This window comes from Harpia harpyja, chromosome 11 (assembly GCF_026419915.1).
Source record: "Harpia harpyja isolate bHarHar1 chromosome 11, bHarHar1 primary haplotype, whole genome shotgun sequence".
NCBI classification, from domain to species: domain Eukaryota; kingdom Metazoa; phylum Chordata; class Aves; order Accipitriformes; family Accipitridae; genus Harpia; species Harpia harpyja.
In genome coordinates, this window is record NC_068950.1 from 36,539,163 (window position 1) to 36,564,264 (window position 25,102).

At 43.4% G+C, this 25,102-nt stretch overlaps 1 protein-coding gene across 1 annotated transcript in view; it reads right to left on the bottom strand.

Annotated features, from left to right (window-relative positions):
• TRABD2B (TraB domain containing 2B) overlaps window positions 1–25,102 on the bottom strand; it is a 299,654-nt gene that overhangs the window by 35,638 nt on the left and 238,914 nt on the right. Inside the window, exon 5 of the mRNA XM_052802030.1 lies at window positions 14,842–14,932. Within this exon, the coding sequence (XP_052657990.1) occupies window positions 14,842–14,932 (91 nt within the window). The remainder of the gene's footprint in view (window positions 1–14,841; window positions 14,933–25,102) is intronic.

Below are 25,102 nucleotides of genomic sequence, written 5' to 3' on the forward strand. Positions count from 1 at the left end.
TCCACTTTTCCTCTCTGTAGCTGACACTGTAAAACATCTGATCTGCTTAGCCATTGACGGCTGCTGAGCTAAAAAAAGGAACACAGAGTCAGTCTGCCTTTCTCCAAAATACTGTTATAGCCCCTTGGCATTGTTTTTATCACAGGGCCTGAGTGCTTCCAAGAAAAGAACAAAACAGTTGTCAGAAACCCTATTCAGACAACACTTCGGCCTGTCTGTGGGTATTTTTACTGTGCGGTAATGGACAGAGCCCTTGAAACATGATGAAGGCAGGAGACTTCTTCCTCCAAACTCCACTTGCTTTAATGCCTAATGCTGTTCTATCAACTCTAATGTTAATGGACTTTACATAAGGTCTCTCTACATATTAGCCTGGTTTCACCGAGTTCCCTGTCTGTATTAACTCATGCTGATGAAACTGCTTTGTATCAAATACTTATTTCTGTCTGACAAATCCATTCTTCATTAAAATTCTTCATTAATGAAGCATGCACATTACTGCTGAAACCTTAAGGAAGAAAAGAAGGTTTTATATTCTCTTTTTTGGTTGTTAATTGAAACCTATGCGATTAACCTTGAACTACAGATTGAATATCTAGGAGGCATCTGAGACCACAAGAAAGACTGATTTTTAATGAACTTGGGCAAATCTTATTGATTAGTTACAAACAACAGGGCCCTGGTCTTCTTCTCTTGAAACAGGAGAACTTGCACTGACCCCAGAAAATCTCTCTCCTTCATTGCAATGTCTTTTATTATTATTTTTATTGGGACATTTCAGATTCCCAGAAATAAACTACGCACACATTAAAGAGCTCCACCTCAGCAAACTGACAAGTGAAGGGTACGAGACGATGACAGACAGATACAGCCAGAGCATCATGAGGATACAATGACACAGCACTCAACCATACAAAAGTGAGAGCCTTTGCAGCCTCCTTCCCTGAACTCTGCTGTAGACCTCATTGCACAGGAGCTTTGGGGGCTCACCTGCTCCAAGGAGTTACCAACACAGCTAAAAATGCAGGAGGAGGAGGGTCGGCATAAAGGTGGTCCTTCCTTCCTCCTGCGTCTAACTGGTTAGCACTGGCCATCAGGAGTCATGGAGGTCTACTTAGGTCCCCTACTAACAGCCTCTGCTGAGAAAAGGGGGAGGAGAGTGATGGGTCTTTGGAGAAATTCTGGTGCCAGTCATCTTCCAATAGAGGAAAGGGAGGGAATGTCCATGCATGGCTACCAGGGGCTTTCTGCTGGCCCAGCAGAAGAATTAGGCCAACTAGCTTCCTTGACCAGACAGATATCAAAATCCTCACGTGCCCTTTGTGTAATCTCTGCAGATTTAATTTGTCAAGGAAAAACCATAAATTAGATGGGATTGACAGTGGTTGAAACCTTCACGGGGGGTGTGAACATGAATGACAAATGGCTCTTGTCACAAGCTTGAGCAGACCGAACTTCTACATAAACTGTTTATACACTCACACACACAACCATACACAAAACCAATGACTAAGCCCAGCTCTCCTCCCGTGAAGAGAACCCCACACGGCAGTAAGTGAAACACCAGGAAAATGAAAACCACTTGTTCTGCTGCTCCCCAGAGCACAGTAAGTCAGTTAGGAAGCCTCCTCCCTCCATTGTATGTGCATGTGTGTTTTCTTAGTCTGTGTTTGTTTGTTTGCTTGGAAATGCTTTATCTATGTGCCAGTTGTTTGAGAGGGTATCACAGCCTAGTATTTGTAGCACTGCCTAGCTACTGAAAAGCGTGTAACATCGCAAGTCTAACAGACGTCAGAGACTCGTCAAAACTATGCTTGGCATCTGGCATGGGTTCTAGCAGTCACATTAGCTTCTTATCACTACACAAAGCTGGAACACTTTGAGAGTGACCAAACTAGGACTTCTCCTGAGGTGGTGCTGTAATCCAGCTCAAACTACAGAAAAGCCAATATTCCTTTGCTAGCAGAGGACTTTTTATCTCAAAATCACTCTTCCATTCTCAGAATAATTCAGTAATTTAAAGTTGTTTTTTAGTATACATTATTAAAGTGACCTGTCTTCTCTATCCGTGGAGAGAGCGCTCTCCTACCAACCTCATGGGATCAGGTTGTCTCTGCAACATGGCCCTGCACTGGAATACACACTTCATTTTCAAAGGGTCTGGAGGAGCAAGGGTTCAACTTCTGCGCTTGCAACCTTCATTCAGCTTTTGCCACTGCTTCTTAATCCACACTGAATATCACTCCTTGCTAGTTCTCCCCTAAGGACTTCATCTTTTAATAAGTGAGGACTCCTCTCTGTCTCAGACCACCTTCCACTGTAAGTGTTGGATTCACAGCATGGGTCAGGGATGCTGCCTTAGCCAAAAGGGCCCCTAGGGAACCCCATTTTCTGCTACACTGTTTGCGTTAGCTTGGTGTCAGACGCAGAAAGCCCTTGACTTTTTTTTCTGCTGTTGCAGTCTACCCTGGCACCTATCAATCCTGGATAGGTGATGTCTCCATACCACAAGTGTGAGATTGACAGGCACGTACCAGGCGACACTAAGCCCAGAAACACATGCCCATACAAATCTTCTACTTTCACTGGAAGCAGCTCCACACAGGAAACATCTGTACAAGAAAGTGCTGAGCGGAGCGTGTGAGCCTTAGGCACTGGGAAGGAGACTCAGATGACCTCTGCGTCACGCTCCACGGTGGCCGAGACGTGTCTCCTATTTATTTGGAGCACACAGTGCTGCCAATGCTTTCACAGCTCTCCTGGCCTGAGCGCTGCCCACCAAATCCCAATAGGGGAGGGATCGCTCAGTGGTTTAGGGGTTAGTAGTTTAACTAATGCTAAATGAGCTGTGCTGTCATAGTTTCCCTCAGGGAGTTAAAAAACTCTTTACGCCGCAGTTTTCCATCCAACCCTGGAGTAACTCCCCACCTCACATGAAGACAGTGAAAAGAAATACAGCAAAGGTTCAGAGACACTGTGCTGGTGGGGCCACGTGAACACTGCGGACAGGTAAGCGCGGGCCACACTGCAAAACTGCCACCTCGTGCTGTTGAAACGCTGCCCACATAAGATGTTTTAATTAAAACCACAGAACGATTTATCTGACTCATCTCTGCAATGAGACTAAGCATTTGGGGCTGCCCCACCAGGCCCGCTGAGACGGAGATGTTAGTTCTGAAGAGAAGCACAGGCTACTCAAGCAGTGCTCTTTTCCTGAGCAAATGACGACACCCTGCACATGCGCCTGTCTGTCCCTCGGTCTCCTCCCTTACCTCTAGTAAGACTCAATCTGACAGCCAGTTGTAACTGAATTATCCCAAGTAGCACAGAGATCAAAAAACAGTGTATGTCCTTACTGATATGAAAATAAGCAGGAAGGAGTCAGGCTTTATGAGGAAGGGCTCAGGTATGAGCTCAGCCCTTTCCTAGATACCAGAGTCCAACAATTAGAAACCCCATAGGACCCCAAGACCTCATCAGGTCTGTCATTCGCAGACTGACCAGGGGTTTCTTGGAAAGGCAGGGGAGGTAAAGAGGGAGGGAGGTGGGACAGTGCACCCCAGTAGTGAAAGAAGAAGAAAATAAAATCAGTCTCCTGCTCCATCATCTCATTTAAAACACTTCTGGTTGCCTGTGCATTTCATTTGCCGCCTTTCACTGATTTGAGTGGGAATTGCTGATCATTCAGCAATGATTGCTATCAGCATGAATGCTTGAATACATAGAAACGGCCCTAAATTTATGGCTACATTTGTAAAACAAACAAACAAAACCCCTGTTAACTCTGCTTTCTTTCAACTCAATGTCCTTTCTCCTTGAGGGGGATGTTTCTAAAATTGCCTCAGGGATTTAAAACCTCAATGCCTGCTAAATGTCAATGGAAGTTGCACTTTCCAATTTCATTTGCGACCTAAAAACTAATTTACATGTAAGCTTGATACACGTGCAAAATTCTCATTTAACATTAGCAAGAAATCACAAGCCTCTAGGGGAAGAAAGACGATTCCTTTGTCACAAATGCAAAGCAAGGTTTGCTTTGACAAAATGGTGGCAAAAAGCCAATCTGTGCATCTACTGCATCCATTGACTGTAGGTCAATGAGTGGAATGCCCCCCTGCTCCTGGGAAGAGGTCTTCAGCCTGGGTGGCACTATGGAGGAAGGAAGGAGGCACCCAACAAAACCACGTGTGTGCCCAAACTGGAGTCAGAGGTGAAGGTATAACAAGGTCCTTCAGATCTGCCTCTGCCAGGATGGGAGAAGCAGAAGAAGAGCTACCCACTGACCTGGACCAAACCACCCCCAGTATTACCCTGGTGTTAGACAGCCTTGATTCTTAGCACTGCTGATTTCAGAAATCAGCTTTTTCTCTCCAAAGTTCAGGCAGGGACTTCTGGATCTTCCTTGTGCTGGAATATGATGCCTTGACTCTGTGGGTGTTAGGAATAATTCCTTAAAATGACTTAAAATGATTTAAAATGCCGCAAATGCAGGCAATGTTACAACCTAAACCCACTACAGCAGCAGAGGTCTACTGCTCCCCTTGTAGAGAACCACGTGATTTTATTTCAGCTAGCAATGTTTTCTTTCCCCTTCAGAAATCAGGAGGAGACAATACCACAAAAGTATTTGAGATCCATGTGAACCTTGTTTAGCCACTGTGGATTGGGATTTACATTCCAGGGGTATAATGAACCCAAAGACACAAAGATGTGGGCACACAACATTATTAAACCCTTGAAGATTATCCCAGTCTCAGTCAATAACTTAGCCTTTTCTTAACGATGCTGGCATGTATATGAACTATAGCCTTTAGCAAAGCTCAATGCCAACAGAAACCAGCAACTTCACAGAGGCTGAGCAGCAGTCCAGCGTAGTCCTCTGTGTTAGAGCTCTGGACAGGCTGTATCGTTTTTCTTCAATGGAGGGGGAAAGTGTTTATCTGGGAAGCGTTTCACATCAAGGACAATAGGGAACTGTTTAGCTTTCCACAAATAGGCTGGTATGCAACTTCCGAGCACTCTCCAAGGAAAACTTTGGAACACCGGCCACATCTTTCCAGCAGGGATTTCATGTAAAGTAGTTAATGCCCCACATCCTTCATCCTGATTTATTCCTGCTCCATCCTTGTTTCAAAGTGCTGCGCTCACTTCAAACACAACATGGGGCTCATCTCTCTGAATATGCACTTTGATCGCGGGGGACTCCAGATTCGTATCGGCCGTTCAAACATAAACAGGGACATGCTGTCTCGACAGAGGTATTTCTGTGACTGCCTTTATTTTTGCAAGAGTAATTTGGAAACGTTAAGCTGGGGTCAGATGACAGGAGATTCAAATCTAGTGGCCAGACAGGGCACTGGATACCAAAGCGCTCCGAGCCTGTCTACGACTTTGCTGCTGAGCTCCTGCAGTTGAGCAGGAAAATCTTAGTATCCCTGACTTGACAAGTGTCCTGGGAGGCAGTGGAGAAAGGCTTCAGTGTGCTCTTACCCACAAGCGAGAGCAGCAAATTAGGGGTCTCTTCCCCTGCAAGCTGCACCCAGCAGAGAGTGGGACTGCAGAATTGTGAGCTGGTCTGATGTCCCATACAGCAGTAGAAGGGGAAACACCCCAAATCTTGTCCTTCTCTCACCTCTGGTCCCCTGTGGGACCAACTGTTTTCTCGCTGAAGTCAACAGGAGTTATCATCATGCTGGGCGTCAATTTGGGCTAATTCTTGGTGCTGATGAAAAATTCTGTTCTATGGTGGGGCTACAGATGGGGTAGACAGATGGGCATAGCCAGGTCCACAACGGCCACGATAAGGTAAATCCTCCGGGTGCTTTTCCTGACCAACTGGAGTCTCAGAGGTCTGTGACAGTGGCAAAGGATCCAGTTTTCACCAGCAGAACAACTGCCATCCATATGGCCACCCACCTGAACAAGAAGTAAAGGTGGAGGCCCAAACAGATAATTTGATTTCTGTTAGACACAACCTGTGCCCCAATCTTTCTTTCTAAATTTGCATGTATTAATTCTGAAACTAGATTGCTGTAGTAGTGTATTTTTAGCAATCATGATTGCAGGAAATCATCTTCATTCAGGATACTCTTCCATCATATCAAGTGCCAGCCACTGTGTCTATATCCATATACAGCATCTGATCCATTTTTCCTCCCTCCTGTTTCTATTCACAGGTCCATTTTTCATTCTCCCTGGAATGCAGAACATTTGGGAGTGTAGGTGGAAAGCCAAAGTCTTTCAACACCCACTAATAGAAATCTGTTTTATTAATTAACTTTGTGGGAAGAAAAAAAAAAATAGAGCGAGCTGATCTTCTCTGAAATCATGAATCACTGCACAAGAGAAGACATGTCCTCTGAGACACCAGAGGCTGCTTCAGACAGAGTGAGTGACTGAGTTGCCTTCTTGGGAAGTCCTGAGTCATCAAACACAGCAGTTTAATCCTCAGGAAATGGGAAACATATTGGCATGACGTTCACTTGCATGGAGCATGAGCTCCAGAGAAGGGTAAACTTCCAAAGGTTCTGGGCTTGTGGAAGGATTTTAAAACCTTAAAGCTTCTCTGAAGTGTATCTTAACTGGAGCTGGGTACAGTATTCCCAATACATGATTTACTGGATGAATTAAACTCTTTATATACTTTACAGATTACATACGAATTTACTTTGACTTCTCATAAAAATGATTCAATGATTATGACATGAAAATGTACTCTGGCTTCGAAGTTATTTACTGTGACAAGTGCTTCATATATTCACCGTTCTTAATTTACTACTCCTGTTGTAAGAACTTACTTTTTTGACATTCCTGCTCCTACTACTAGCACTTAACTAGGAGAAGCAGCTGATATATATGCTCCTCAGTCTGACCCTTCACCATGGTTCTCCTAAAGGGACACCCACACAGTCATTTCAGACCCAAAGCTGGGTTATGGCCAGTGGGAAGTCACCTGGCTTGGCTGAGATACCATGAGCTGTTAAAGTGAGACTATTTTGCACCGAAGTGGACAAGAAATGGCACAAGATCACATTGCATACGTACGTTAGAGTGACCTTCTACTTGTGGGGGCAATTCAGAAAGGTTGCAGTAAATTTCACAGCTTGCCACAACAAGATCCACCCACAAGGAGTCATTTGGTCATGTCACCAGTCACACAATGTTGTTTTGGAGGGCTTCTAACACCATTTGAACTGTGAAGAATGTCCCTATGAACACCTGATCACTCATGAAAGATGGAAAATGTACTTGTCAGTGTATTCCTATGTAGAAAACTGTATCCCCAACTGTTTTCTTTTAAGGCACTATTCTTGAAGGAATTTTAAGTGAAAGTGTCAATGAAAAAAGTCACTGACTCCCTTTCTTCCTGTTCCTTTTTTAGGAACTCGTGCATCTTAAAGAACTCCCTGCAAGCAAAATTACTACCAATTACACTCACACTGCATCAAGCAGCAATATTGATTGCAACACAACCCACACACTTCTTGCTGAAGGAAAAGAAGTCAGCTCTGGAAGTGGAAAAGCTATCTGCCCTAACGTGTGAGGTCTCTTTGCCTGACAATGTGATAGTGAAGGTAAGGGAAGTCAGCACTGCAAAGACAGAGTGACAGCAAACAGACCACAAACTTCCTTAGATAAACGACATCTTTCAAACCACACAATACCACTTGATACCTTTGTGCCCCTTGAGCTGTTACAAAGTGCAGCTGCACTTCAGCCCAGATTGGTATCACTTGGGACGGAGACCATCAATCCACAAGACAAGTGCAGGCTGAATACACAAACACAAAACTCACACAATCTCACTGTTTCAATATAATGCTGGAGAGGGGATGGTGCAATTTTTCCAAAGGCTTAAATGAGTCTAGTGTCACTGTCCGACTTGAACATGGGGCCCAAGTCCTTCAAATAGGAGGCGAATCCATCTCACAAAATGATTAGTCATCTAAAACCAGCCAGACACCTACTGCAAGCAAGCTGGGCCAGCTAAGACACCCATGAGCAGTCCTCTGGAAAGCCAGTCTTTTTACATTGATTATAGTAAGCATCTACCCAACAGTGCGAAGATACTCTTAGTTTTCTACCAATTCCATCACGGCTCCTCACAACCGAAGACAGGAGAGAATCAGCAACAATCTCATATTAATGATGACCTCTAAAAGCTACTGGCACCAATGGAAGCCTTGTTGTTGACTTCAGTGCAGTTTGGATCAGCTTTATCTCTAGTAACTATAGACCAGAATTTTCATCTTATACTAATGACCTTAGGTGAAAAGATCTGTATTAGAGTTGGCTGGAAGCAGAAAGAGGATGAAAAATCAGCTTCTCCCATGGAAACAAGAACTCCAAAATTTGGCTAGGAAATAAAGTAAGAACAGCTCTGAACTTTTGAAGTCTCCAAGGCTCTGTAAGTAGACTATTAGGCAGTTTATGGAATATGAGATACAGATCTCCTAAAACTGATGGCCTGCAGAGCAGCAAAAAACCTAGAAACCTTAGCACTGGCTTCAGGACAGCTCAGCCAGCAAGCTGCCCTTGAGCAAAAAGAAGCAAGCCCAGGTTCCCCAGTGGCCTTGTGTGCAAGTTCCCAAGGAACAGAACGATATGGAATATGAAAAATTTTTTTTCAAAAGAAACCAGAAATTTTGCCAAGGATAAAATCTGATTATAGAGAAAAGTGATCGTCCCACTGGGAGAACTAGTCAAGCACAAAATTCATGAGAAGTTTTGTTCTGTATTCTTTCACCAACATCATGAATTATCTTGCTCTTTCCCAGATTTTTTTTGTGGCAAGTTGATAAATTCCACTCTTTCAGAAGGTGTTCAGCGTTTAAAGGTGGCCTAAAGAACATGCAGATGCACTGCCCTAAGTAACGTGTTGCTCAGGAAGTGACCGGATAATTAAGTTTCTATGGCTGAGAACTTGTAAGTTGACTTTGTTTCTCTACCACATCTTGCAGATTTTCTTCAATTTCTTTCCCCCTAAGAGTTACTTTGACTGGCTCAGACTTTGTGGCTGTAAGGTAATTATAGACACAAAGATCATTAAATTGCAAAGGAGGATATTTGAAAGACACGTGGGAATCCCCTGAAAATGTAATGTGCATATTTTCATGACTAAATATTTTAAGCATTAAGTAGTCATATTCTCCAACGCTAGATGAGGCAATAAATTTGCCAATGCATGCAGATGAACCTCATTTAATCCCTATATACCTCTTACTGCAAATTATGCTGTCAGAGAAACCCCCCTAAATAATGAGTTTGCTTTTCTTCTGAGGGAAAAGAGCTAGGGAAGGGAGTATGATCTTCAGGTTCAGATCAAGTGAAAGATCCAAAGGTTTACAATAGGATTAAGAAGAACTGCAGCATCCCAACGGGGAGATTATTCCACCCACAGGAAAAAAAAAACCCCAAGGTGTGCATTTTTCCCTGTCTCAGAAGAGTTGGGATTCAGAATGGGCTAACATCTCCCCAGATCTTCCTTTTTTCTCAGTTAACTCAGTTGTTTCCAATGAAAGTGTCACAGCTCTCAATTTTTTTTTTAATTGTCTCTTTTCTAAATAAATTTTACTTGTTTCACTACAACTTTAACATTCTCCCAAACACATCCTGAACATTAACAGCTAAGCAGAATGGAGTAACCCTGCCAGGCTGGCACCAGAAAGCTGAAGTTGCTTGGGCATCCCAAGGAAATTGGCAACTACTGGGAAACTCCTGAGGGCTCTGAGTATCCATAAGTTTCTAGGATCTAATCTATTGAACTAGCACTTTTACCAGTTTGGGGCTGTGAGGAATGTTATGTCAAACATTTTCCCATCTCTGCATAACACCTCGTGAAGGTTAGGGATCCTGATGGAGTGAAATGGCTGCATCACTGTGTGGATCGGGTGTGCTTTCATCCCGTGGCGGGGAAGAAAGCATTCAGAGTGGAGCAAAGACTTCTACCATGAGACAACACTGAGTAGAAGAGCCAGGGTCGCACCTGTCGGATGCTCCAGGAAAAGGTGAAGGAGCAAGCTCTTTGCTTCAGAAAGAAGGAAAGGAATAAGCTGCAACAGCAAAGACATGTTGCTTTGACTGGACCAGGAAGTTCAGACATGAGGAGGAAGGGTAATTAATTTCTACAGCAGAGCTCTGAGAGTTTACAATAAACTCTCAGATGGGCAGCAATAAAAGCTTGTCCTGAATTCTCGCATTCTGAAAGAAGGTAGCATTGAGCATAATATCGGAAAGAGCAGTCTAATGGAAATGAGCACTGCTGCATGTTTTTCTGGCCGAGAGAACGGCGTGCCGTACGTCAGGGCTTTGCGCGTGGCAGAAGGTCAGAGCCGATTCTGAGAACCCAGTAACAATAGAGTCATCACGGACACAGGTGCTTCCGGGATTGATCTTGCAATTTGGCTGTTTCCAATTAAATGTGAAGCAGCTGTGGCCCTCTATCTGCTCAAGTCACTGGAATCCATCTGAGGGGAAACTTTCTCCCATCTCCTCCTCTCTCCCCACCCCAAGCATGCAGCTCTGCTTTCTGAGGACAGAGAGGGGCAGGGACGGCCAGTTGGCAGAAGCCCCACCGAAAAAAGTTGCCTTTCTTATCTCAGTGCAAAGCAATGAGATTACTGATTCAGCCATTCATTTTCCAATGCCTTTATCTGGGGACAAGGAGGACAGGCAGCAAAATAAGAAGCAAATACGAATGCTGTTGAAGGTTGTCAGGCAAACAGATTCGGGACACTCCCTCAGGCAACAAAATAAACACATGAAGCCAACGTGAGGGTAAGTTCTCATGTGTTTATGGCATTGTTCTGCTTGCTGAGTGCAAAAGGGTTTCTTTTACGGAAAGGGATCGAGCTTTAAAGAAGGTATTTTCAATAGTCTGCTGGTGGGATTCTAGAACAGGCTCAGGAAGGTCAACACTGGGCCACCAGGCAGATCAACAGGAACTAGGGGTTTTCAGAAATCCAGTCAGTAAGAGCTCCCAAATAGCTCCACCAGCTAAATGTATTTTATATGAACTTCCTTTTGCCAGTTCATTGATTCTGGAGCTATGAAACCTCTCCATGTCTCGGCTATCTCTTCTAGCCTGCCAAGGTCCCACCTTACTTTTCCCCAGTACCATAAGAAAAGGAGAACTTGGCTCAAATTTGTGCTTGTCACTAGACAACAGAAATGTGAGACTCTAGGTATTCATTTTGGTCAGCTTAAAGAGCAGCCATTTCACAACCCATGCTTAGCATTTTCACAGAGGAAGCCAACAATCTTCCGGCTTTACCCAGCCTGTATGCAACTGAAAGCATAAACAGCTTTGGTCTTTGTCCTGTTTCACTCTTCCCAAGGCTTTTCTGACACACGGGAACAGTACTAGTTATTTTCTAAAAAGGTATTCTCTTGTCCTTTCTGAAACTGAAATGGATGGCAGAGCTTAAATGTCATACCAGACTACCCCACCTATTTATGGTACCACTGCTTCATTATTATTGAACAATAAAGATCAGACAACTAATCATTTCAATAATAATAATAATCATACTGTTCTAGGAACAGAGATATTAAAGAAAAATAGTATTTGCTTTTTTAGCAAGGCAGCGTTGGTAGTAAGTAGGATGCAGCACGAGTGTTTTGCTAAAGTTACTTACATCATTTCAAATAATGGGGCTTCTGACTTAACCTGAGAAAGACTGTCCTGCCAATGACTGTCAAGAAATCATTGATATTCAGCCAAAACCACCCTCAGTTTCAATATGATATACCTCCAAACGTTCCTATGTGCCAGCTCAAATTGTTCCTCTTTATCCTGTGCACAATCCGTCCACAACAATCCTTTTTAGAATTCCCTTGGCCAAAACATAAGCATGCAGCTGTTTCAGTTTTTTCCAACCCTTGCATTTTTTCCATGTGCTGTCCACCCCCACCAATCTCTACATTAGAGTCCAGCTGATCTTCCCTGAACACTATCCAATTTTTCAATTGTCAGTGCCAGAATGCAATGCAGTGGGCTTGACTTCCTTATACAACTTATTTGGAAGTAAAGTAGAAATGTCTCTTTTGGGTTTCAGCAGAGGAGAGAAATACCTCTTATTTCAGGTATGGCTCCGTAAGAATCAAGGCAAAACCACCTGCATCTCTATAATCCATAAAACAATTTCTGCTTGCAAGCAGGTCAAAATTTGTTGAGCTTCTACTTGTTTATTCTATGTATACATGTGGCTAGTATAGCTACTATCCCGAAACGGTTCCTCTTCTGGGCCTTTCTAACTGTTTTCAAATGTTTTTATTTCATCTTTTAAAAAGGAAAGAGGAGAGCAAAAAAAGAGGGGTAGAAAAAAATGCAAGGCTCCTTAAGATGCTCAATTACAGCAACTTAACCCCAACATCACAACAATTAACTGGCCATGCTTTCTGCATATACTGTCAACTTTTGTCATAACTATGTTTGACTAGACTGTCTTTTGCAGCTTGCCCAGAAATCATAAAATACAAGCTACTCTAAAAAAGAGACACAAAATGGTTTGCAGCATCCTCCTTGTTTCTAAGGGCGAGCCCCAAGCAGTTCTGATGGCTACAGCCCCAGCTGTAGAACAATTGAAAATAGAGTCCCTGATGTGTAGGTCAGAGAGTCTCTTTTTTTCTAAATTCTCTTTATTTAAACTTTCTATAATCTTATACTGTTTCTGCACCTTGAGTGATGCAATTAGTGGCAACTCTGGATTTCTTTACCATGGCATTTATTTTTCTTTCTGTATTCTCATCTAAGACTGGCTGATGTGTCTGGATCATCAGACCATAGGAAAACATACAGAGCATCTAATCTTTATGGAGTACAACCATATGCTCTCTCTCGACTCAATCCAGTACTCATGCACAACAGTATACCCTTTAATAAAGTTTTGTATGTTCAATATACAGAACAGAGCCCACTGGAATTGGGGCACTAGTCCAGACAAAGGGACCAACCTGCCCAACGTCTGGTCTGGATCTGGGAACAGAAACTACTAAGCGCAAGATAATTCAACTGAGGACATATGCATCATTCTACGTAGCAGTCCACATCCACTTGCTTTCAAGTACGTTTCTCCCAGGGAGACAATTTTAGGGAAGACGTCATGAACAGGAGACACTGCTGCCAAGGTAGGGGAATGCATACACAGAGGTGCCCCATATTGTAAATAAGTCAACATTAAGCAGCGGCTTTGTTTCAAGTTTCCTGCCCCATCACATTATTTCAAGTCTGTGATGACATGTATAAACATATCCCAAGACCATAAAGAGCAGAGACTATTCTTGGACATCTCTCGCACTACTGTATCTTTCTTTCTTCTCAAGGGCTTGCAAACAGCCAATAAATTAATAGTTTCACAATTACCAGTTGAAATACTTTTGATGGGAAGATGATACTTTCAACTAAAAGAAAATAGCTGAGGAAAGTGCCTGCTTCCCTGAGAGGAAAGTTTCTTTGTCAGAAACCTAGGAACAGTATACCTCAGCTGTTTTGGTATAGCGTGCTTGGTTTTTCTGTTTTGCTGTATTTTTAGACACAGGCATTTTTGTTGATTTTAGCCAAAATTTCCAGCTCCAGGCAGTTACAGTGTTTACTGCTCCTCCCTGTGCCATGTTGACTTTTCTCCCTCTGCCAAAGTGCTTCTTAAACCTCCTCTGAATATATGGTCTTCCTTGTGTTTGATAGCTTTTTCTTCCTCTTTTTCCCATTGTTATTTAAGACTGCGCTTTTATTGCTCAACTTATTCCAAGAAGCATTTAGGATAAACGCTCTGTCAAAGACACTTATGTACAGTTGAGCCATATTATATTCTATATGAATCATTGCGGATGTTTCACAAACAAGGTTAGATCAGCCAGATTTTCCAACTATATTAAACATAGCTTTTTCAGACATGGTCTACTAGCCCCGCGATTAATCCTCCATATTGAAACTCACCTCATATTTGGACCACGTCATGTCTGCCCACCAGGGACGGGAGCATGCTGCTAACACTTTCTCCTAATGAGGATAGCAATCCTGTGATAGAGCAATCTCGGCCAATTTTTATCTGCAGAATGCAGAGGAAAGGCTAACTTCGCAAAGCTAGATAGTCTCTCACCATCCCTCCCAGTTTTATTGTCTATGATATTTTTAGACAGAGACCTCATCTAAATGGCCAGGAAAAAGTCCAGGGGAGGAAGGAAGTCTGTTTCACCAACTGAGGACAATTTTGTGCCGTATTTTATCTTATACTAATGAAGATTGCCAAGAGCCTGGTAATCAATCCTTCTTGCCTGCTTTACTTGATCACATAGATGGAGAAGCTCAGGGAATATTGAATTGCTTTTTACCTACCCACCACACTCTCCAAGGTGCATCTGCTACACTAAATATGGTCCTTCAGGCAAAACTGAAATTCCAGCTGAAGAAGAGCAGGCTGACAGAGAGGCCCGGAAAATGAAGTTGGTGGCAGTCTTCTGCCCTGCAATGGAGAAGCAACTAAAACCCCATGGAGAGAAAAAGACAAAACAGGTATGGGGGAAAATGAGCTGAATGAGAGGTTTCTTGAAAACAGAAAGAAACTGTGGCACTTCTGATCTGGTGTAGTGAAGCAGCTGTGATATGAATAATGTCCCCACATGAAAAAAAAAAACCAGCTACTGAGGATCCATATGCTTCCAAACTCACACAACAGATACTTTACAATGCACTTTTTGTCTGGAACTTGAGTGGGAAAGAGAGGTTCCTCACCCCCTCACCTACCCCCTATACTAATGCAATAATCTTGCTTAGTCACAGAAAAAGGGAGAGAAAAAAGAAAAGGAGAGAAAGTGATTAATAATCTGTGGGCAACTGCTTACTTTCCAATTGGTTGTCCAGGAGGGGTGTGCTCCACTTCAAATCCTGCTTGTCTCAGTACATCAATCACAGTGTTGTTACCCAGGAAGTGACCTAAAATACAGGTAGAAAATAGCACTGTCAATCAAACTGCTCCTCTCACTCACTTGAGTTTCTCCTGTTGGAACAACAGGTTTGGGAGGCAAGGTACCAAAAGCTAGACCAGCTCCAAAAGCAAGACAGACATGTTATGCAATTTGTTGTAATTCAGACTCGGCTATTCACCACTACAGCCTTTGGCTATGGCCAGAGGAAAAGACAGCATACAGCCCGATATGGTCTTCTTCCATCTTATTTAACCCTCCCACCCCTCACACTGTCTAGGGACTGGGTGGATAAAAGAAAACCTAGATGAATTGCTAGTCTCATCTTCCACTGTGGCCATTTTTAGTATGTACATGGACTAAATGAACTTCTAACATGGACATCAGAATGACCCTGCAGTGGCAAAAAGAGTATTACTAGGGCTTTGGCTCATGAATTATAACAACTTACAACCCCAGATGTCCACCCTACCCATCATCGTTCATGGACATCTGCTTACGAAGAAGCTCTGAAGCTGCTGTACCGCACGCTCAGTGCTTATCTACCTAAAACGGCAGTGATTCAGGAATTGCTTCATCAACTGCTCAGCCACCTGCACAACAGGCTTGGGACGAGCTGGGATGGTAACCTTATCTCTCCCAAAATGTGAAGATTTAGTCCTGTGAATCAGGGCTCTTCGCTAGAAGTGTAAAGGTCGCATTCCTATTCACAGAAGTAACAAAGAGCCCAGTAAGTATTGCAGCATGTACAGGCCTTGAAAGAGTTTACTTAAGGGAGTCCTATATACTTGAGGTCTGAACCAAATCCCACTGGAGTCAATGGAGGCCCTCAAAGGGCTTTGGGTACAGACTCAATAAGGCAGTGTAATCCCTCCAAAGCTTTCAACTTATTGTCAGAGTCCCACATTGTTTTCAGGATGGGTTAGACGTATAAAGTAAGGAGGCAAGAAGTCCACTAACAGGTTTATTAAAATCCACGTAGCCCAGTAACCTGTCTCCAACTGTAGCCCGTGGTGAATGTTAAAGGTATATAAATATATACATGAACGACACTGAGAAAGGACAGAACAATCCTCCTCCATTATGTCCATTAGCTTCCAGCTCTGCACTGCTGGGCGACCCCCATTTACACCCAGGTCACTGCATCTCACTGCCAGCTCTGAATAGACCAATTCACCATGAATGCGCTCAAGCCTCTGCCTCCATGTACTTTTTGCCCCGCGACATCTTGCAGCAGGGAGTTCCACCACGTGCTGCGTGTAAAAACACACTCCTTTGGTTTGCTGTTGCTTGGCGAGTGTGTGCTTGCCTTAAGCACAGTGTAAGCGTTTGCAGGAGATGTTTGTAACTGCCCGACTCTGCAGCAGAGCCAAATGCTTTGCTTCAAAAAAACCAAGGCAGGCAGGACATGCCTGAGTTTCTCTCCACGCATGCCCCTGTGTAAAGAGCTGGCGTAACCATCACCAGAGTCACCCCTAGGACACTTCACCCATACTGCACAAAGTCGCTATGAATTTGAGAGTAATTCAGTCCCTAGCATTCACTAAGCCTGCATCTCTCTGCTCACACTGCCAACGAGGGCGCTAATTTGCATCAGTTGTGGGAATGATGTAGTCGTATGGCTTTTAGCGCAACTTGCAAGCACTAGTAAGAGCTTTTAGCCAAAAGACATTTCTTTAAATGATTAAACGTGCATTTGCAGAGCCCTAGTGTGTTCCAGGATTCCTCCACTTCCTTTTAAGAAAATTCAAACTTGATTTTCCCCTGACTAACTTATTTATAACAAAAGCCAAAGGAGCAGAAAGCAGTCCCAAAAATGTGTTACACACCCTCAGAGATTCAAGAAATGAGACATTTGTGAGTGATTAACTGGATTTGATCATATCCTGGTTTTTTATGCAGTGGCCAAGGCAAACAAAGGTCCCCATTCTGTCACTGGCAAAGTGACACTGAGGAACCAAAGTCAAAGGTGTCAAAATCAGAGATGTTTCTGAGTCCATGGTACAAAGCTCTACTTTCCCTGAACCGGAGTCTTAAATACCAAGAGATTTCTTAATGTAAACAATCGTCCTGAATCCAGCAAATCTTTGACATCATGGCAGTACAAAAGAACCCAATTTTAACTGCTTTAAACCCAGGAAAAAAGGAACTATGCAACAGCTCTGATTCCTCATCCACAAAATGGTAGGACCATCAACAATGTCAATGAATCCCTTCAGGTGACGGATGAAGACCAAAAGGCGATACCTCCTGGACTTCCCATTCCTGCCCTCTGCATGGAAATCATGATGAAAGCTGCTAGCTCGTTGGACTGGTGATCTGCTGTGCAGGATGGCAGAAAAACGTAAGCGTGGCGAGATGTGTGTTTCCACAGGGTAAGTCGCCCCGAGCCGTTCAGTCCTCTGCCGCAGCCCTTTCTCTTGGGAGCTGTCCTCCAGCCATCTGGGAGTTTGTGTCAGATTTGGACTGCAATTACGGGGAACAGAGAAGGTTCCTGCTAAGGTAAAACCCACCCATGCGGGGAATGAATGTCCCCAGGAGCTCTTCTGAGACCAGGGACTGAATTTCTGTACCACAAAACTCCTTACCCTCTGCTCCAAGCTTGAGGCTTATTCCTTTAATTTTGCCTTTCCTAACATGAAGGAATACCAGCTTCCATTAAAGAAATCCCACCAAACTCCAAATCCCTGAATAAATGAAAATCTTCATTACAAACTTCAATGTGAACATAGTTATTTCATTTTAAGCCCACAATTCAACACATACTGAAATATTTTCAATGCCCCAGTTCAACCAAGAGGAAATAAATAAATAAAAAAAAATAAAATCAAACCCCAAACCCAACTTCAAGCTGACCCCCAAATATCCTCCACTCCACATACATCAACAGAGGCTGAAGCTTTAACAACTGCTAAGTAATGGCATGAACAGGTCTTTGCAAAGCTTTACCTTTAGACTCCGCTTAAAATTTCCCTGTTTGCATTATCCAACATACATCTGGGTAAATCACCACCCATCTCACCATCAGCTTGCCCTGTTAATACATCCTTTCCACCTGATTGCAAGATTTCTATACAGACCAGCTCTGACTTCTACTTGTCTTAACTTCTCTGCTCAGTCAGAATTCACATACTGAGATTGGTTTTGTATCCATCTGTTTATTTTACATCACAGTAACGCTGTTGTGGCCAACTCATTATCTCATTATGCACACTACAAGCGACTTGAAGTCATGCTCTACCTTGGTGATGGAAAACCTGAAAATACGCATGCTCAGACCAACAGCCTCCCCACCCGACACAGACATCTTTCCAACAGTGATCCATGGTATCCCATGGCAAGGAGCTCCTCAGGATCAGAGATATGTGGAAGAGGAAGGTTTGAGGAAAGAGGTGGCACTTGAGAGGTCCAGTGCAGGTGGGTAAAGTGAAACATGAAAACACCCTCGTGTCACTGCTGTACTTCCAGGGTTAAAGAATTCCTGGAAGAAATGTCTTGGCTTGCCTCCTGCTGCTAAGTCCATCATAATTATCCTTCCCAGTTTTAAAATCCAGGAAAATTTTCTATATGAGAAATTTCTTACACAAAATTACTCTTCTTGGTCACATACAACTTGAGATAAGCATTCACTTGTTAGATATTGACAACAATATAATACTTTTGACAGCTTATGGCATGTAATGAAAACCAATTTAACCTGTATATTAGAGACAATTAAGCTCAGCATCAGTGAAAAACATCAAATCCCTGCCTCTGGCTGCCCATACATGCAAACAGAATATGTAATAATTGCCAGATTTTTTATAACATCGGTGGATTTAATTTTTATTTATAGATATAAAAAAAATGAACTTTATATGTGTGTGTGTGTGTGTGTGTGTATGCTTCTGCTAAAAACTTTTAAAAATTTCTCTGGCTGGCCTGGAAATTTTCATTAAAAAAAAAAAAGTATAACTATTGAAAAGTTAGTGCATCTAGTGACATATCAGACAGATTAGAGAGACAGGGGAAGGCTCTTACTTTTCTATCACTATTCCCTCTTCAGTCTAAACCTGAATAAACTACTCCTGCAGTATTAACCAAATTTACCTTGACAGCTGATGAAAACTGGATCCAAGAGGTCAGAACACCAACTGCCTCAGGAAATCCATGCAAGTGTGGGAAGAGGAGAGAAAGCAGACAAAAGATTTTCTAGATAGGGACTTAAATGAAAGTCTGTACTTGGGCATGGAGATGCAGTACAGCCTCTCCTAACAGTTGAAGATTAAAAAAAAAAAAAAAAAAAAAAAGGTGTGGATGCAGTCCTTCCACCCTCTAGGGATAAGGAGATACTCATGGGATTTGGTTGAGGACAAGACTCAGTGCTAAATACAGAGTCGTTTCGTAGTTTGAACACAAACGCAGTAGAGTGGCTAGCGTGGCTCACTGCACTTGGGTGGTGTTTCTTCATTAAATTTGATGAGGCCTTCATTTTCCTTTCACTCATGTCTTGTTTTTTCGAGACAGAGGATCTGGAGACACTGGAGGAACACGTTATACAGCATGGTTGCTAATATTAATCAAACACCTTCCATCTCTGGTTTGCTTTTTTATTTTTAATTAAGAACTGTGCTTTGGACTACACAAAGCAGATGCACGTAATGCATTTCCTTATCTCCATAAGGTTTCATTTTTCACTAGAAGAAAGAAAAAATAAACCACTTCTTTGTTTTTTTACTAAAAGGTGACAAATACATGGTTTCCTTAAAGCATGCGCATGCACACTGCTGAAAAAATGCATTTTCTTCCTTTCTTAGTGGAATATCCTGAGGTGGAGAGAAATACACTTCTCAGCCAACTCTAACAGTAACAGCCACGTATTTTCTAATTGACTACAGAAACTAAAGCTCTCCTTTACCATTTCAGACATTCTGGTGACCCCCATCAATAGCATACCTAAGCATAAGGTTGCATCCCTCAAAAGTTAAATGAACTTGGGTGTTCCTACACAGAAAAATATAACCTTGTTTTGATGACAGAAGCAGAAAAAGTGTTTTTTAAGGAAATGTTATGTACTTTATCTAGGTGTAGAGATCTACTACAAATTACTTCGTCTCTTCGTTTCACAATTCTTTGTTCCACGGCTTAGAAGGATAAAGGGGTACAAAGGAGCAGGAGATAATTCCCTCACAAAGGACCTCCATTGCCAGAGCCTTTGAAGTTGTGCTAAAAAAGCCTTGCTAGCCCATTAGCTGACACACAGCAGAAACCTGAACTGTTTCCATGCACACTACAAGCAGAGCTATTTTCTGCACAATTAGTCATAAAAAGGGCCAACGTAAACTGTGTCGGGAGGTCTCAATTCTTTACATTCTCCACACAGTGAATCAGACTTTATGTATAACGTTTTGTTGCCATTTAGACCTCGGGCTGCTTTGCAATCAGGAGGCGGCAGTCTCTATTCCTCCTTCTCTCTCAATGTTGATTTTCAAGCCTCTTGGCACCACCAGAGTTTTTATGGTAGTTAGGCTTCACAAGAATTAGGGTAGGCAAAAATGTAAATGCCGAAAGCTGCACACTCACAGCTGGGGCAAATACTTGCTGGTTCCTTTTCTTGCTGCCTCTGAAAGTGTGCCTCCATTTCTCTTATCCTGACAATGGTCAAACTGAGTTATTTTGGAAACTGAATGATGAATGTGCGAAGAAGAGGCTGTAGTAAGGAGCTACAGCAAACAGTTCAGGCAATGAATTTTATCTGAATTTCTCCATTATAACATTTCACTCTAACCCAATGGTGTCTGGGTAACAGCATGAATTTACTGGGAGGAACCCAGTAATCCCACATTACTGTTTCCTGCCATGGCCCAGATGTCCCAGATGTCCCAGACCCATGATGGGGAACCAGTTTTGTGGATAAACTCTCCAAATTTTTAATTCCCTTCCAATCCTCCTCCAGCATCATAGCTGCTTCTATCCCTGCATCCAGCCATTCTTTGCTAATGAATATCACCCTTTAAAAATTGGAGGCTCTTTCACCCTTTCTCATGACAACTCATTTAGACCGCCTTCACTGCTAGAGGATAGCTCCTCTTTCTTTCTAAACCATTTACTTTCCTGAGATCTCACTCTAGTGGTAGGGATTGCCTTCAATCAGTATCTCGAGTGCACTTTGACAAGGAGCAAACGTTGGATTTGCGTACAGATCTTACACCTAGATCCAACTTGCAAAAGCATCTAAAAGTTTCCTCCAGCCTGAGTACCCTTCTAATGTGAAGTATCTTACCAGAGTATAAAGAATGACACCAAGTAACAGATTAGGTGGGCGATATGCAGCATCTAGTAATGAGTATGATGTTAGGACTGCCTGAAAATTTTGATTTTAGATTTTACTGAAAACATGAACAAAATTAATGCTTGTGGGGATCCAGGAGGGGAATTTTCTGGGAGCTGCTGGAAGGAGTCCCAGTGTCCCCTCACCTCCCCAGTTAGTATAAAACAACAGGAGCCATACTCCATGCCAGAGGATGAGACATGCAGTGTATGTATCTTCAGCATCCCAAATGCATCCTTACCCACACCTCAGACAGACCAGATATAACAAAAGCTTTCTAGAGACTGGTATTCAGGTTCAAATCAAGAGCTGCACGTGGGCTTTCCAAAGAGAAAGTGACTTTCAGAGATACAGCACAGAACTGAGAGTGCCCTGAGGCAACTCCTGGGTAGTAACAGCACCCAAATACTTTATATATGTATATACATACACCTTTCAGAAAAGTCTGTCACCCCAGGTTGCTGGCTTTTGCTCTGCTGCAGGACACAGTTTTGCACTTGGAAATTTCAGCATTATGCAAAAAGCTGGGGACGAGAGCTGGAGGAGCAGGGAACGAGCTTTCTTCCTCCCCTGTTTGGCAGGAGTATCCAAGCTCAAAGCATGCCTTAAAAAATACTTTGTACAAGCCACGTGCAATGGTCTTGTAAAGCAGGCTTACATCACAGCCTCCTTACATCATGCCACCCCTTCTCCAAGGCAGATGGAGAAATCATTTTCCCTCTCTTGTTTGATGTTGTTATTCTCCGCAGTTGTGAGGAACTGACTCATAGCCACTTTTGGACAGTCACGGGAAGCAAAGCCATAAAACATAAAAGGCCAAAGCGTGCAGCACTTTGAATATCCAGCAATCCTCCCATGGCTCTCCTTCATTCCTTCCTTGAATGTAATCACCCCTCTCACCCATGAGCACTTACAGAATACGCTCTGGAGAAAGGCCACACCATAGCCGGGGGGAGAATGGAGCGATGAGGGGCCAAAAGTTGAGGGGGTTATTCCAGATTGACACCCAGCTAATGGAGCACAGATTTGTGTTTCCCTGGAGTGTCTTTGAGATCTGCAGTGCAATACTATACTCAGAGCATCTCAGTCTGAAGGACAGACAGACTCCCACAGACACCGCCTATTTCCTTGCTGCCCCTCGATTTAATAAACTCCCCTCATGTTTCTCCCCTTCTGCTCTTCCTCTCTGCTTAGCCCCTCTAAGCATCCCTCCTGTTGAGGGCACGGAGCTATTCTGGAGGCACCCAAATGTCACACACTGGAAATTCTTCTCTGGAAGTGGCCTGAAGTGCAGTGCACAGAGCCCTCAACAGGCTCAGCATGCAATTGGACTGAGCTTACCAGTTTGGGTCTGGTGCCACCCTGGCATAACTCTCCACTTTCAGACCTAATACAGTGCCATCATGTGGGCTCAGCCACTCAGTTCTGTGCTATCTTCGAAGTCTTTGCACACCTTCGCTAGCAGACTTGCCCTAAATATATGTGGAAAACAGTAAAATGATTTTTTTTTTTTTTTTTTTTACGAAAAGCTTAATTTTCTTCAAGTCTAAACCAGCTGTTTCAATTAGGTTAAGAAAACCATCACAAGCGAGAACTCAAGTGACGTCACCTCCCAAGCATCTCCTCTGGCCTCTGTGTCAGACCACAGCAACAACTGAGCTGTGTCAGACCAACACAACAACAGAGTTCATAGCTGCTTCAGTCATTTCAAAATGAAGTGACTAATCTAAGCTGGTCAGTCTCACTGGAGAGGATGGGCACCTCCACAGAGCAATTCATTCCAATATCTCAAATACAAGGTTTGGGAAGAACATAAGTCCTCTGTGCAATTCGCTCTCCATTGGCCATGTGAGTTTAAATAGCTCCTTTAGCCTCAGCACCTATCAGACATGGCATGATGGCCCACCAAGCTACCCTACCACTGCCCAGCAGCTCCTGAACACTGCACAGAGCCCATCCTTCCTCCCCATCCTTCCCCTCTCCTGCCCTGTCCCCCAACTTTCTTGCCCTGCCAGAGTTTGCAAAGGAGGGGGAGTTGTGCTGGACAATGTGCTTCGGTTGGTTATGGGGGCCTTTTGGGCTATTTCACGTTCTAGCTTTACTTACATGGCATTAGAGGAGTCTCCCACAGAGAGAAGATCTAACAGACCAATGACCCTTTCAGTATGTATTCTTAAAGAAATAACTCACTGGATGTCAAGGATCCAAGTTTAAAGGGTGGAGGGAAGTGGATGAGTAGCTCACAATATCCTATTACCTCAGGCCACTATGTTTGAGACACAATGAATTCAATCCCTTCCTGACTATGCTAAGGAAAAGGTCCCTTGGGGGTAAACAAAAAAGCCTACAGATTTGAAGTGTTTATTTTCTAAAATGTATTTGTTGTGTTTGCTGGTATAAGCTGGAACAACTTACCAGGACAAGAAATCTGTAGGAGGAAAATGACGCGGGTAGGGCTGAAGTAAAGGTTTGCGTGTTATTTTGTCCTCAGGTTTTACTATGAGTGAAGACAGGGCTTGCTCAGTCTGAGATATTGCATGGAGGATGGTTATTGGCATTTTTCCCTATAGCAGAATGCCATAACTACATGGGATTTTCTTTTTTTTTTTTAAGGCGCATGCTCCTCACTGAATCAGGTTGTTGGGAACACACCTTTCTACACAAAGATGTGATGTCAGGTGTGACTGGAGGTGTGTGCCAGCCATGGAGCTGTGTGGCAGGGAACATGTTTCTGCATCCCTCATGATTCTCTCCAACGGACAGGGCCAATATACAAAATCTTGGGAACTTTACCAATCCCCAGCACTGCAGCAGGAGACAAGGAAATGAGTCTGAGGAAAATCTAGAGAAAACCCAGCGTCTCTAAGAGTCTTCTCAGGGTGCTGAGACATCTCTGAGACTGGCCCAACCAGCTAGGACCATCAGAACACCTAAGTGCAGACGGTCTGGTATGATATGCACTGTCATTATGTACAATATTGTTTGCCAGTTGTTATCAACACTTCAAGCAGTGAGGAAATCGGTAAGGAAATGCAGGCTCTTTTTTTGCCCAAGGTGCCTCATTAGTGTGCTTGCAGCTTGTTGAAGTAGACAACACGCTCCCATCTGAACCAAAGTTATCAACTCTTTTCACCTAAGCCACTGCCGGGCCCCCCGGACAGCCGCCACACTAAAGTCCCGACAGCTGGTGCTAGGCAGGTAGCCTCCGAGCGAAGTGTTTCATATCCCATCGCAAATCCCCTGAGCCATCCCGAACTAGTCTGGAATGCACGTGGACCTGCTTGCCAAAGCCAGGCAAGGGTTGGGGTAGGGGGGAGAAAACTTGTTTCCGTACCTCCCTGCTCCATGCTTGTACTTTGCAAAGAAGGTAACTGCGAACATGTTACTAAAACACCTACAATGACTTGATGGAGTCTGAGCTCAGGGCAGCTTCGAGCCCTGGAAAGCTCCTTGGTCAGCAACACAGCTTTTTGCATGCAGAATACCTCATTGAACTTGTGGAGACATTTCTGAGGCATGGCCAGATCTTGTGGGACCTCAGCTTTTCTTAGGACACAGCCCGTACTATGAAATGCAGCATCTTTGCCTTAGGCAAAGGCTTCTGGCAGGTAATAAGGATGTTAGTAGTTTGCTGTAGAAAATAAATAGTGGTGAGTACCCTGGTATATCATTGCAGGCTTGGGGAATCAGAAGTTTAGTGACATCCAGAGCTAGACTATTGAGTTTATCTAATCCCTTTTTGGCCTCATGGATGCATTTGGCTTCCACAATGTCCTGTGGTGGCAATGTAATTATGCACGGTGTGAAACGGCACTTCCCTGTGTTCATTTTGAACCTGCCCACTGATCATTTCATTGAACCCCCATTTCC